The 12,069-nt window shown below is 37.1% G+C and overlaps 1 protein-coding gene across 1 annotated transcript in view; it reads right to left on the reverse strand.

Moving 5' to 3' along the window:
• Positions 1-352: 352 nt before the first annotated feature.
• MAP3K7CL (MAP3K7 C-terminal like) overlaps positions 353-12,069 on the reverse strand; it is a 112,820-nt gene continuing 101,103 nt past the window's right edge. Inside the window, exon 6 of the mRNA XM_043508959.1 lies at positions 353-973. Coding sequence (XP_043364894.1) covers positions 853-973 — 121 coding nt within the window. The 3' untranslated portion in view covers positions 353-852. The remainder of the gene's footprint in view (positions 974-12,069) is intronic.

Raw genomic sequence — 12,069 nt, forward strand, 5'->3', positions numbered from 1 at the left:
AATACATTCATGGGGCATGAATGCACAGTTAAAATTAAATTACTGTATCTTTCTTTCATGCTTTTTCAAGTGCTCATACCTTTTGCAAATTGCTTTTATAGTGAAAGTGTCCATGCATGATCTCAGCCTAACTATGAGTTTTTGGGGAAGGCATTAGCAAAAATCTCTTTCATTCCTTTTTAGTTATGCCAGTTGTGGGGGAAGTTCCCCTTATGTTCAGACTGGAATGAATGTACTTGCATAACTCAAAAATATCTGAAGCTAAACATTGAGGAAGGAAAAACTATATAAGTTTGAAGAAATATTTTTTTACTATTTTTGAAGTTGTGTTTTTATTCAAGCATGTTCTAACATTCTTTTTTTAAAGATACCATGTTAACTGGATTCCTACTCTTGCATCTTTTTCTTGCAGTGCCAGCCCAGGCAGAAATCCCCAAAACTAAAAGATTTGAGAGATCCTGATGCACAGCAGTGATCAGTACATTCAGACTTTGCACAGTGGGCTAAACAGCCCCTTGTGCACCAAAACATTTCCTTTTTCAAGTGAAGGAGCTCCTCAGCTGATGGCTACTCTTCAATAGTCATTATATCAACTTAAATCTGATAGAACCCAGGGAAAAGTCTCATGGAATTCCTGATTTTTATCTATTCTTTTCCCCTAACTGGTCAGTTTAAATCGACACATTGAAATAGGGGGAGACTGTTCTTCTGAGATTGTTTTTTTTTTTGTTTGTTTAAGGCAGAGTTAGGCCTCACTTTGCCTTGGATCACTTTTCTATCTTTTGTTTTTGTAAGGTGTTTGATATTAATAGTCCTTTTGTTCTCTTTTTTTTCAGACACCTCCAGTTCTGTTCAAAATGGCAGGTTGAAGCACTGGTTGCAGCTGTGCCTTACCACAGAGCACCCATGTGTGTTCCAAGTGGCATTTGCGGATGGTTCAGTCCATGTCCAGGGGCCCCATTTCTTCCAGAACCTGGGAAGTTAGACCACTAAATTTCAGAGTTGTACACATGCATGGAAAAAAAGCTTCAAGAAAACATTTGATTACTGTAAAACTCCAGCCACCCATAAACAGCTGTATTAAAGATAGACATTAACACTCTAGGCCAGATCCTCAGCTAGTGTAAGTTAGCGTCGTTCCATTGTAACATTTGCTGTAGACCTGGCACACAAACTTTAAACATCCCGCCAAAACAATGCTCCTTTCAGTTTGCTGTGTTGTAACATGATCCAGTATTCCTAAAACAACTTAATGGTTCTGTACTCTTTTAACATGTGTTAATATTTCTGAACAGCAATCATATCTCTTATAACTGACAATTTTGCAACACAAAATCAAGGTAAGATTAATATATGAAACATTCTTTATCATATTAGTTGTACAAAATAAAATTTGGTCAAGCAACATTTTCCGTTCAAATGTTCTACAGTATGCAGATGTATATACTTGTAAGCTGCTCTTGTACAAAAGGCCATTTAAGCAACTGCTGCGCTTCTGCAACTCTGTAGATAAGAGAACAAGGGAAGATATGAAATCACCAAAGGGGGTGCTGAAAAAGTACAAAGAAAACAAGGATGGTGTCAAATATATGATTGGGTGGGAGGACGTTTCAAGGACGTTTATCAACAACAATAACAACAAATTTAGATCTTAGTTTGTGGCTGTGGAATTTTTTGTATAGTTATATTGTCTTTATTTCTCATAATTCATTTTTAATTTTTTGCTCTTAAGCATTTGTTCTCAGAAGGAATTATGATGCCTTTAAGCTAAGAAAAAACACTTCCATTAGGAAGAAGGATTGTTTTCTGGTTAAATCACAGGTCATAGAGCCCAGAGCTCTGGACTCAGTTCCTGGCTTTCCTTCCTCAGTCAAATTCATCCCTGATGTAATAGTACTAAAATCAGGGATGAATCTGTCCCCATGACTTTGCGAAATAACTTAACCTCTGTTTGTCCATCTGTAACATAGGGATAATAATTACAAGTATAATTTTATCAAGGGCTATATGGTTATCAAAGGCAGCTTTATCTTTACATGTAGGGTGACCAGATGTCCCGATTTTATAGGGACAGTCCTGACATTCGGAGTTTTTTGTTATATAGGTGCCTATTACCCCCCACCCCGTCCTGATTTTTCCCACTTGCTCTCTGGTCACCCTATTTACATGAGAAATACCCCAAAAACCTTTAAATTGCATTTAGGTTTAACCAGGATCAGACATCATGAAGAGGGGTTGCCCGGTTTCATTAGCATGCAAATGAAGATTATGAGGACAAAATTCTGAAACTTTTAATTTTGATGGAGAATAATTTACATTATCTTCCAGTGGATGGCTCTGTGTCTGCTTGCAAGCTCTTTAAAAAGAGAGTGTACATGAAATGAGAGTATACTGTCTTTTTAGTTGGCTAATGCATCTCATAGGAATCATTGATGTTTGTCTACAAAATAACATGCATAATTTCTGGTTTAGCTGGCATAAAGCTTTCCCCAGTGGAAAATGAAAACAAGGACAGCAATTAGCTAATGTTAATTTAATGACACCAGAATATTGTGTTGTTGCTTGAAATTTGGCCGAGAGTTACTGATGCTTTTAGTGGCAACAGCTTCCTATTCTGAATCTCAATTTATAGAGCAGCTCTTCATTTATGGCATGATTATGGTTCTCATGTTCCCACCTACTTCCATGGATATTGGTAGTTGTCATAACTCTCAATTTGCTTAAATCCAGATATAAGGCAAGTAGCTTTAGGGGAACTGTTTAACTGGAAAAATTCTGTTGCAGGAGCAGGCTGAAAATCTGAAATATTCATATTTGCAAATTAAGAATGACAAGGAGAAAACTTAACTACTGCAGAAGTATAAGACAAAGAGGGCATAAAATATAAGGGTCTGTTACAAGTTTTATGGATTTTCCCCTTATGACTTTTTAGTGGGAGGGTGGAGGGAAAAAGCAAATCAAAACAAAAAGAACTTTTACTCTGGATTGAAACTTGGGATACAAAATATTGCCCCATGTGAACTAGGAAGAGATTCCTGGCTACTGTTTTCAGTGCATCACCTTTAGCAATGCTGACTTCCTAAACAACTCAAGACAGAATTAAAAAATGTTGTAATACCCTGTTTCTCATATATGACCACACTGAAGAACCTAATACTGTCTTGTAATTAGGCACTGCTTGAAAGGAAAAAAATAATAGTCCATTTTTTTTCCTAAAAAAGAGAAATGAAACTACCAAAAAGGAGATCTGGGAGTTAAACTGAAAATAAGGAAGCAGACCTTCCTATAGATGAGTAATGCTGTGGTTTCAACAGGCTTAATAATGCATGAACTGAAATTAATGCTCATTAAGAGTTTTCGGAATAAATGAAAAAGCTAAACAAAAACTAATGACCCATTTACTGATTTGTAATGCAGTTCTTTTTGCCAATCCAGAAGCATAGAAGGGGCTTACATGACCCTCACACAATATCCTTGTTTCTCCAACTTACATAGAGCTGACAACTGACATAGAGCTCCATTCCCTGTCTCCAGTGCAGCAGATGTGTCAGACTAGGCTGGGGAGAGAGGAGATGTGGCTGGATTGCACTGTGCTCTGCTTAGTCTATGCTGGTGTAATGGCTCACAGAGGGCCTTTGCAACTCAGCACAATTTACAGCCCTTTGATTGATCTTAGTTGTGCTATGCTTCTGGCACAGCCCAAAATAAGGGTGTTGCAAAGGTGGCTTAAAACATATCTTTGCCTGCTCCTGTTTCCTTTGTTGTACACAGGAACAACAAACCACAGAAATTTAGTTAATAAATTCTCCAGAGGAAAGTTACAACAGATCCAGATTCTAACTGAGTGCTCCTATATGGAGCCAGGCTCAGAATAACCACAGTAAAATCTCTAAAGACCTGAGTCTCTTCTTTCTTACATCGGTGTAAATCTGGAGTAATTCCAATAACATTTAAGCTACAGTGGTATAAAAGATGTAAGTAAGAGCAGTCAGATTCTAACATAGTTAACTTGCCTGAGCTCTAGTTGAAATTGGAATATCTATTGGTGAGGCATGCTGTTTACCAATATTGCCAATCACCAGTTCATTTAATGGACAGCATATAATATACAAATGTTTAAGACTTGAAAAAAAAAAAAAACATTTTGTTTACATTTTCTACCTTTCAATCTTGCTACCAAGTAGCTACTACTATATTTTGTATATTTCTCAACCTCTGTAAATTTGTATAGTTCCACTAAAGTCAATGGCACTATGCCAATATGTACAGGATGAGGATCTGGTTCCTTGTCTTTTAGCGTGATAATCTCTTAAAAAGAAGGTTTTTTAAAAAAATCTCAGGTGGACTCTCTTATGCCACATACTTTGTGAAAGAAAGAAAGAGAAAATTCTACTCTGTAGCTGTCCTTCAATGGGGACTTGTGTGGTACTATTTGCCTCCATGACTATGTGTATTTTTTGTGGTTTGTTATTATAAAAGTCTTTTGTTAACACTCAGAAAGTGCAGTATTAATCACAAGATAAATATTTTACATTTATAAAACCAAAAGAAACAGTTAAATAAACAAAAACAATATTGTGTTTGCTGGACAAGACTTACAAAAATGTTATAAAAACAATTAGTGTCCACTATTGACATGAACTAACCAGTTCAGCGGTCAAAATTATAGTTTATATATATGGTTTATATATATAAAGTTAAACAAAAATAAAAGCTCTGGGAAAAGGCCATGAAAGCGGTATAAGAATAATTTCTCAGATACACACAGAGATAGATTAATAAAACCTTACAGCATATAAAATAGATTTAAATGATTCCTTAAGAATTGTAGTCATACCCTCAAGAAAGGAGGAGGATGTTGAGTCATCATGAAGAAAGGAAAAAGGAATGGAATGTGTTCTGATCATAACCATTACAGATGTCAGATGCAACTGAGACAGACAGATGAACAACAAAAATATTTGTCAAATGATGCAAGAGACTAATAAAGTTGTCTGGCATTTGAGTACAAACATTTATGGCACTTTGAAAGCAACCATGGAAATGAATCTACATTCTAGCACATCTGAACTGTTTGACTCCCACTTAAGAAATACAACACTAGCTTTTTGAGCTTGTGCTGCTTTAAAGTCTAATGCCTGAGGAGAGGATTAATTTTAAAGGTGTTGGGTAGCAAACTATTTGCAAGATTTACACACACACAGCTCATTTGAAGATCATTTTAAATATATCAGGGCAACAGGTAAAGAGTCAAGTTGCTTTTACATTTGGAGACTTCACTTCTGGTGGACCTGATGACAAAAAACAAGATATGATTCTCTGCCGTGTGGCATAACATCAACATTTCAATAAAAATAAACCCAACTTTTTTGTTTGTAGTGTATAAGCTACCATCAATTGCTATCCAGTCTACTTTTGTTGTAGAGCTAACGCAAAATAAACAACGTAAACGAGTAGGACTTATTTTCAAATATTTTGACATAGCTCCAATTTTAACGACCAGAGTTTCTTTTTATAACTTATTTTTTCTCTATTGGTCATAAAGTAAATTGCCAAAAAGAGAATTGGATTATTCCTCACATTAACTCTATTTTATTCCCTTTTTTCAGTATCTATAAGCCTTTGCTGAGATTACTCATTTACTTTATAAAAGAGGGAGTCCTTGATTCTCCCCCTCTTTGTTGCTCTAACCCAGTAACACAAACCACAAGTACCTAGTTTTCTTTGTGCAGCAAAAATTAATTCTGTGTCTATCTCTTCTCCAAAATGTAGAATTGAATGCCCGATAAATGAGGCTGCTCAGGTCCAGGCACTAATTAACCCAATCAAATTCTCAACTGTGAGGGTGACTCACAAAGGAATTTAGGCGTTGGAACATTAAAGTGTCATGGCAACTTTTAGGCACCTAGAAAATCACAGGAACAAAACTGAGTCCACAAAGCCAGAGCTGGGTGCCTAGGCTCCCTATACAATGAATGGCGATAGACAGGCACGTTAGACTGTGATCCAGAGAAAAGCCTGCACACTTGGCAGGGGCTGAGTTCAGGTAAGTGTTCCAAGCCCTGCCTCTCTAATGGAGATGGATGCTTAAGTCCAGGCTGCAGGTAGGTGCCTAGCTCTGCTTGTGATTGTTGAGCCAGGGAAAATAGGCATATGGCTACCTAAGTTGCGTGCAGGATTGGAAACAAAACAGCTAGTGGGGAGGTGGGCCTCCCTTAGAACTAGCCTTCACAGAATTTGATTTTTTTTTTTTATAATTTTGACAGATAATATTGATGTTTATTTTTCAGTTTTTTTCTATTTTTATCAATTTAAATTTTTACAGCTGCAAGAAATTATAGGGAGTGAGAATAATTATTTAATGACAGCCAATGTTGAGATTCAAAAAGTTAAAGCTTTATAACTATTAAAACACAAATTGTCAACATCACATGTCAAACTATACAAAGTAAAAAGAACAGGAGTACTTGTAGCACCTTAGAGAGACTAACAAATTTATTAGAGCATAAGCTTTCGTGGGCTTCAGCCCACTTCATCGGATGCACAGAATGAAGTATGCTCAAGATAGATAGATAGATAGAGACACATACAGAGAAGGTGGAAGTTGCCTTACAAACTGTAAGAGGCTAATTAATTAAGACGAGCTATTATCAGCAGGATAATATGCAAACTAGATACCATTAACTTGGGTTTGAATAGAGACTGGGAGTGGCTAGGTCATTACACATATTGAATCTATTTCCCTATGTTAAATATCCTCAAACCTTCTTGTCAACTGTCTAAATGGGCCATCTTGATTATGACTACAAAAGTGTTTTTCTCCTGCTGATAATAACTGCAAAGAAAAACAAAATTCACTGTTAACACTTGTCATATAACTCTTTAGAAAATTTGTGCATGAACATATTGTAGCATATGGGGTAATTCATGACAATATTCTACAAGGGATTATATGGCATGATGAGACCATATATTACACTAGAAGTCCTTTTTAGACAAGTAAAAAAGAAGCAAAAAGTGCACAGCTACTAAAGTCTGACAGAGTGAACTGTACTAAAAAAGAAGTAATACAATATTAGATCAAGGTTTCAGAGTAGCAGTCGTGTTAGTCTGTATTCGCAAAAAGAAAAGGAGTACTTGTGGCACCTTAGAGACTAACAAATTTATTTATTCTAATAAATTTGTTAGTCTCTAAGGTGCCACAAGTACTCCTTCTCTTTTTGCGAATATTAGATCAAGTAATCACAACAAACTGCAACATATATGTTTTTGCTAGTGAATCAGGATTCTCAGTAAACCAGATATTAACAACATATAAGAAATTACATGCAAATGGACAGTAATTACTGTTGAGACCAACATAATAAATAGTAAGGCATATGTAAAAAATGGACAACACAGGAACAAATTTGAAAAAGTTTGCTGGAGCAAAGTAATACATGAAAGAGAAGATTCAACAATGAAAATGAGCAAACAATTCAGTTGACTACATGGGATTCTTAGCAGGAATTTAAATATTAATTTAAAAAGTTAAAGATGATCTGATATATTTAAAATAACAACTAACGATGGGGTGTTGTGCCAAATGCCCCCAATAGAAAGAGTAAGATAGGTATTTGTATGTGGCTCTGATCCAGCAAAGCATGCTTCTAACTTCAAGAACATGACTAGTTCCATTTAAATTGATTTTAATGAGACTATGTAAACTCTGAATGAGTAAACTCTTAAAAACCTGTTTAATAATGTGTCCCACTGTGTTTAAATAGTGTAAAATATACAGTGGATTGTAGCCATCTTAAGGTATTTTAATACTGCTTTGTGGATTCATCAGTAACGCAGTACGACTAAGAAGTCTAAAGTGATACAGCAAATGTGTCATATGAAAAGTTTAAAAAACACTGATCTTTCAAACCAAAAAATTGCAATCAGTTTTCAGAGGAAAATCCTGTTAAAAGTACTATTGAAATGTATTAGTTTCATTATGGCTGCTCTAAGTAATTATCTTTGAGAAATTAATTTTTTCCTTCCAGCCACATACATGAGATATTCAACAATCATTCAGATTTGATTCACCTTATCAACCAAACTATAAACTTTCATGTAAATGTAGTTTGAAATTTCAATCAATTATATTCAGCTCTGGCCCAGACCTAAAGCCTGCAGCTCTGTTGAGACTACTCAAGTCAAGCATATGAGTGTTTACTGGATTGGGTCTGCACTGACAAGAAACTGGCAGCAACTTTTATGGTGCTTACAAACAAATAAGGTTATAAATAAAATGTATGGTGGTCCTGCTTACAATGTTTCTATTGCTCTGAAAGTTTTTACCATTTTGACAGAGAGATTTACTATTACATGCAGTGGGAAATGCTGCCAGATCCGATTAAAACTTTTGTACTAGGATAAATTTTTATAGAATTTCTTTTACAAGAAAAGGAAGCTTCTGATTTAGTTAAACCAGTACCAACTAAAACTTATTTTTGTAAGGACACAAAAGACTTGCATGTGGTTTTTCATTATTTGCCAATTGCCATGGAAATGATGCAGCACAAAAAAATGACTGGAGAGTCAGTTGTGTTTTCCAGGTACTTTCTGGTTTTGAAACATCAGCTTTGTCCAATTACTGTGAGTGGTGCAGTTCAACTCTAGACTAGATTTTATACTATTGATACATTTAAGAATAGAGAAATTCACCTTAAATCTAACATTTTTGTTGAAAGCAATAGCACATTTAGGAAGTCAAATATTTTCTTTGAATAAACTAAGACATCTATAAATACTAAATGGAAAACTAAATTTAATTTCAATGTTTCATTCATGTTCATAATCACACTCCATAGATGTATATTTTAACCTAAATAAGTAAGGAGTAAGGATTTGTATATTGCTATACCACCATCTCCTGATGAGGACAGATAAGATTCAGGTTTCAGAGTAGCAGCCGTGTTAGTCTGTATTTGCAAAAAGAAAAGGAGTACTTGTTGCACCTTAGAGACTAACAAATTTATTTGAGCATAAGCTTTCGTGAGCTACAGCTCACTTCATCGGATGCATTTGGTGGTTTCCACCAAATGCATCCGATGAAGTGAGCTGTAGCTCACGAAAGCTTATGCTCAAATAAATTTGTAGTCTCTAAGGTGAGATAAGATTCAGTGAGCTAAAGTAGGGGAAATGACCAAAAGGATCTATGCAGAGAATCTAAATATTGGGTTGCATTATTTGCTGGTGCAAACTGGAACAACTTCACAGGTGTTGTAAATTGACACAGCTCCATTAAAGTCAATGATTTTAATTATGAACTTTGACGAAGGGACTCAACCTTAATGTGCTGGTACAGCACAATGTACAGCGGGGATCTGCTTGGGCCCTGTTGACTCTACTTTAATAAAAAATAATAATTATGGTTAAATTCACAATCCAGTGGGCCAGAAGAGAATTTTTTCATTACTTAAGGCCTGTGCTAGGTCTCCACAGAGAAACCTGCAAGCAAGCCAGCTATCCTATGGGCCCTTCACATCCTCTGTGCACCACAGGAGGCTCTGCATAGGCTGATGTGAAGAATGACATTGAGGTGGACCAAGAATGAACCTAGGTAGCGGCCAAAGAATGTCTGTAAATTATTCTGAAATAAGATACAGTGTGTTTAAAGAGCAACTAATATTGTGGAATAGCTTATTGTCCCTGTGTGAATTCAGTAGTCTTAACTATCTGAACAAGTGGTACAGAGGAGAAGAGTGCTACTATTTTAGCTGTGTTTTATTCAGTGACATGAATTTCATCCTAAGTATGGAAATGATGTCTATGTCCTTTCTAACCTAACAGCAAAAATGGACACTAATTTTTAATTTTGAAAAGTTAAAGCATCAATTTTAATTTAATCATATCCAATATTAAGGGCTTGTCTACACATGGAATTGTTTCTGATTAACTTCATGACAGGAGTTAAACTCCAAATGCTTGTGCCCTATTCCCAAGTAGTCTGGCAAATTAATCAAAACTTAAATTTTGTTTGCATGCATTGTTCTGTAATTTTTGTCTTCATAAAAATAGACACTTAAACCTTGTGTAGATTATGAAAAATGTGTTTTTTTTAAAAGTGAAGGTAACTAATATGCTTTGAAACACCACTTAGCACCTAGCATGGACACGGTTTAACAGCTTTACAACTGTGTGAGCTGATGATCAGGTAACGTGATTGTAAAGATGTCAAACGGTGTGTACACTAGGAATGAGATCCATGGAGGGACTTAGGCATTGCAACTTTAAGCATCCTGGCACCTAACTTTTAGGCACCTAGAAAATCACAGAAACAATACTGCAATCCATAAAGGCTGAGTTAGGCACCTAGGTTCCTAAACAATGAATGGGGATAGACAAACAACTCAGAATGAGATTTGCAAAAGCCATGCTAGGCAGGGAGATGCTTAAGCTAGATAATGGGAGATGCTGATGATTGGGGGGAAGGAGTGTTAAGCCCTTCCCCTCTCATGGCAATAGGTGCCTAAATCTGGTGTAGGGAGGCACCTATCTCTGCTTAGTAATCCATGAACATGAACCAGCCACAAAAAGTCAGGCAGTTTAAGTGCCTCCAGTATACTCCAAATATGTTGAACAACTGCAGATGGACTTCAAAGAAACTGAGGACGCACCTACTGCACATCATATACTCCAGAAGAGACCATCTCAGACAAGAAATCATCACATGCTTTCACACATTGAAGGAAAAAAACAAGGAAAGTTACCTGGAAATCATGCAAGAAATCCAAAACAACTATAAAAAAAACTGATGACAGGGATCCAACACAAAAATAAAAAGTGGAATCAACTACAACTACTCCATGACCCACAGAACACCATCTCCAGGAGAAACCATGGCACCAGTATCCACCACATGGATGCTACATGACACCCAATCATCACCAGTTTATCAAGACTGCATCTCACTGGAACTGAATTATCTTTATTCTCTAAGGGACTGATATTCTGCCCCACCACAGAACCTGATCCCATCCTAACATGGAGAACTAGAAAAATTCTTCCACCATCTCTGCCTTAAAGAATCCTTTCACAAAAGTGACGACACTACTCACAATTACCACATCCCCACCAACAATCATAAGAAAAAGAATAATCTGTCTGGACACCACAGAGCAGACGAAACCACACTCTTGATCACTACATTGATTACTTCAGGAAAAAGATTGTCTGTCGGCAAAATCCTTAACAAACATCTCATCCACCAGAATCTCTCCAACACCTGGAGGACAGCCAGACAGTCCCTGAAATCTAACCACCAGATAGTGATCAAACCAGCAGATAAAGAGCATGCCATTGTAGTCCTCAACTGTGATGACTATGTTAACAAGGCTGTGGTGGGCTGTCCACTCCAAAGATGCCTGAAGAGATAAATGAGGCCAATTAACCTGCTCCTTGAGGAAACCTAGGGAGTGCTAGGGTCTAATTACAGATGAAATCCAGTTAGGGGAAGGAGCCTGGCAGGATCTACAAAGAGAAGAAGTTGGCAGGTTGGAGGAGGAAAACCTGCAGTTTCACTCCCTGATACAAGGGGGAAGAGCAAGGACAGAGCGGGAAGCAGTCCAGGGAAGGAGCAGTAAGGGCTGGGAGAATAAAAGCCCAGAGCTGCTGGGTTCAGGGTCTCTGGACGGGAACTTGGTGTAGAGGGCAGGCCCAGGTTCCCCTACCAGCCACTGGGGGAGTGGCACAGACCAGGCAGTGAGCAGTGGACTGCCTGGGACAGTTTACCTCAAAGGACGTGTGATACCAGAAGGGTAGGATGGGGTGGGGTGGGGAGGAGAACTTTAATGTGACTTATTTGGAGGACTAAGCTATGAAGAGAACAGTTCTGCCGTTCCCGGCACACAAGACCCAGACAGACCCAGCATATCTGGCCACATCATTCTTACTGAAGGAATACTCATAGAAACCATCCTTAAATCACTCACTACACAAAGGGCCAGCTTCCTCCAGGACACAACTGACTTCCTTCACAGACTCTGCAATATTAATAACCTCCCTCAGAACACCATGTTTGACATGATGGATGTCACT

This window comes from Dermochelys coriacea, chromosome 1 (assembly GCF_009764565.3).
Source record: "Dermochelys coriacea isolate rDerCor1 chromosome 1, rDerCor1.pri.v4, whole genome shotgun sequence".
Classification (NCBI taxonomy): Eukaryota; Metazoa; Chordata; order Testudines; family Dermochelyidae; genus Dermochelys; species Dermochelys coriacea.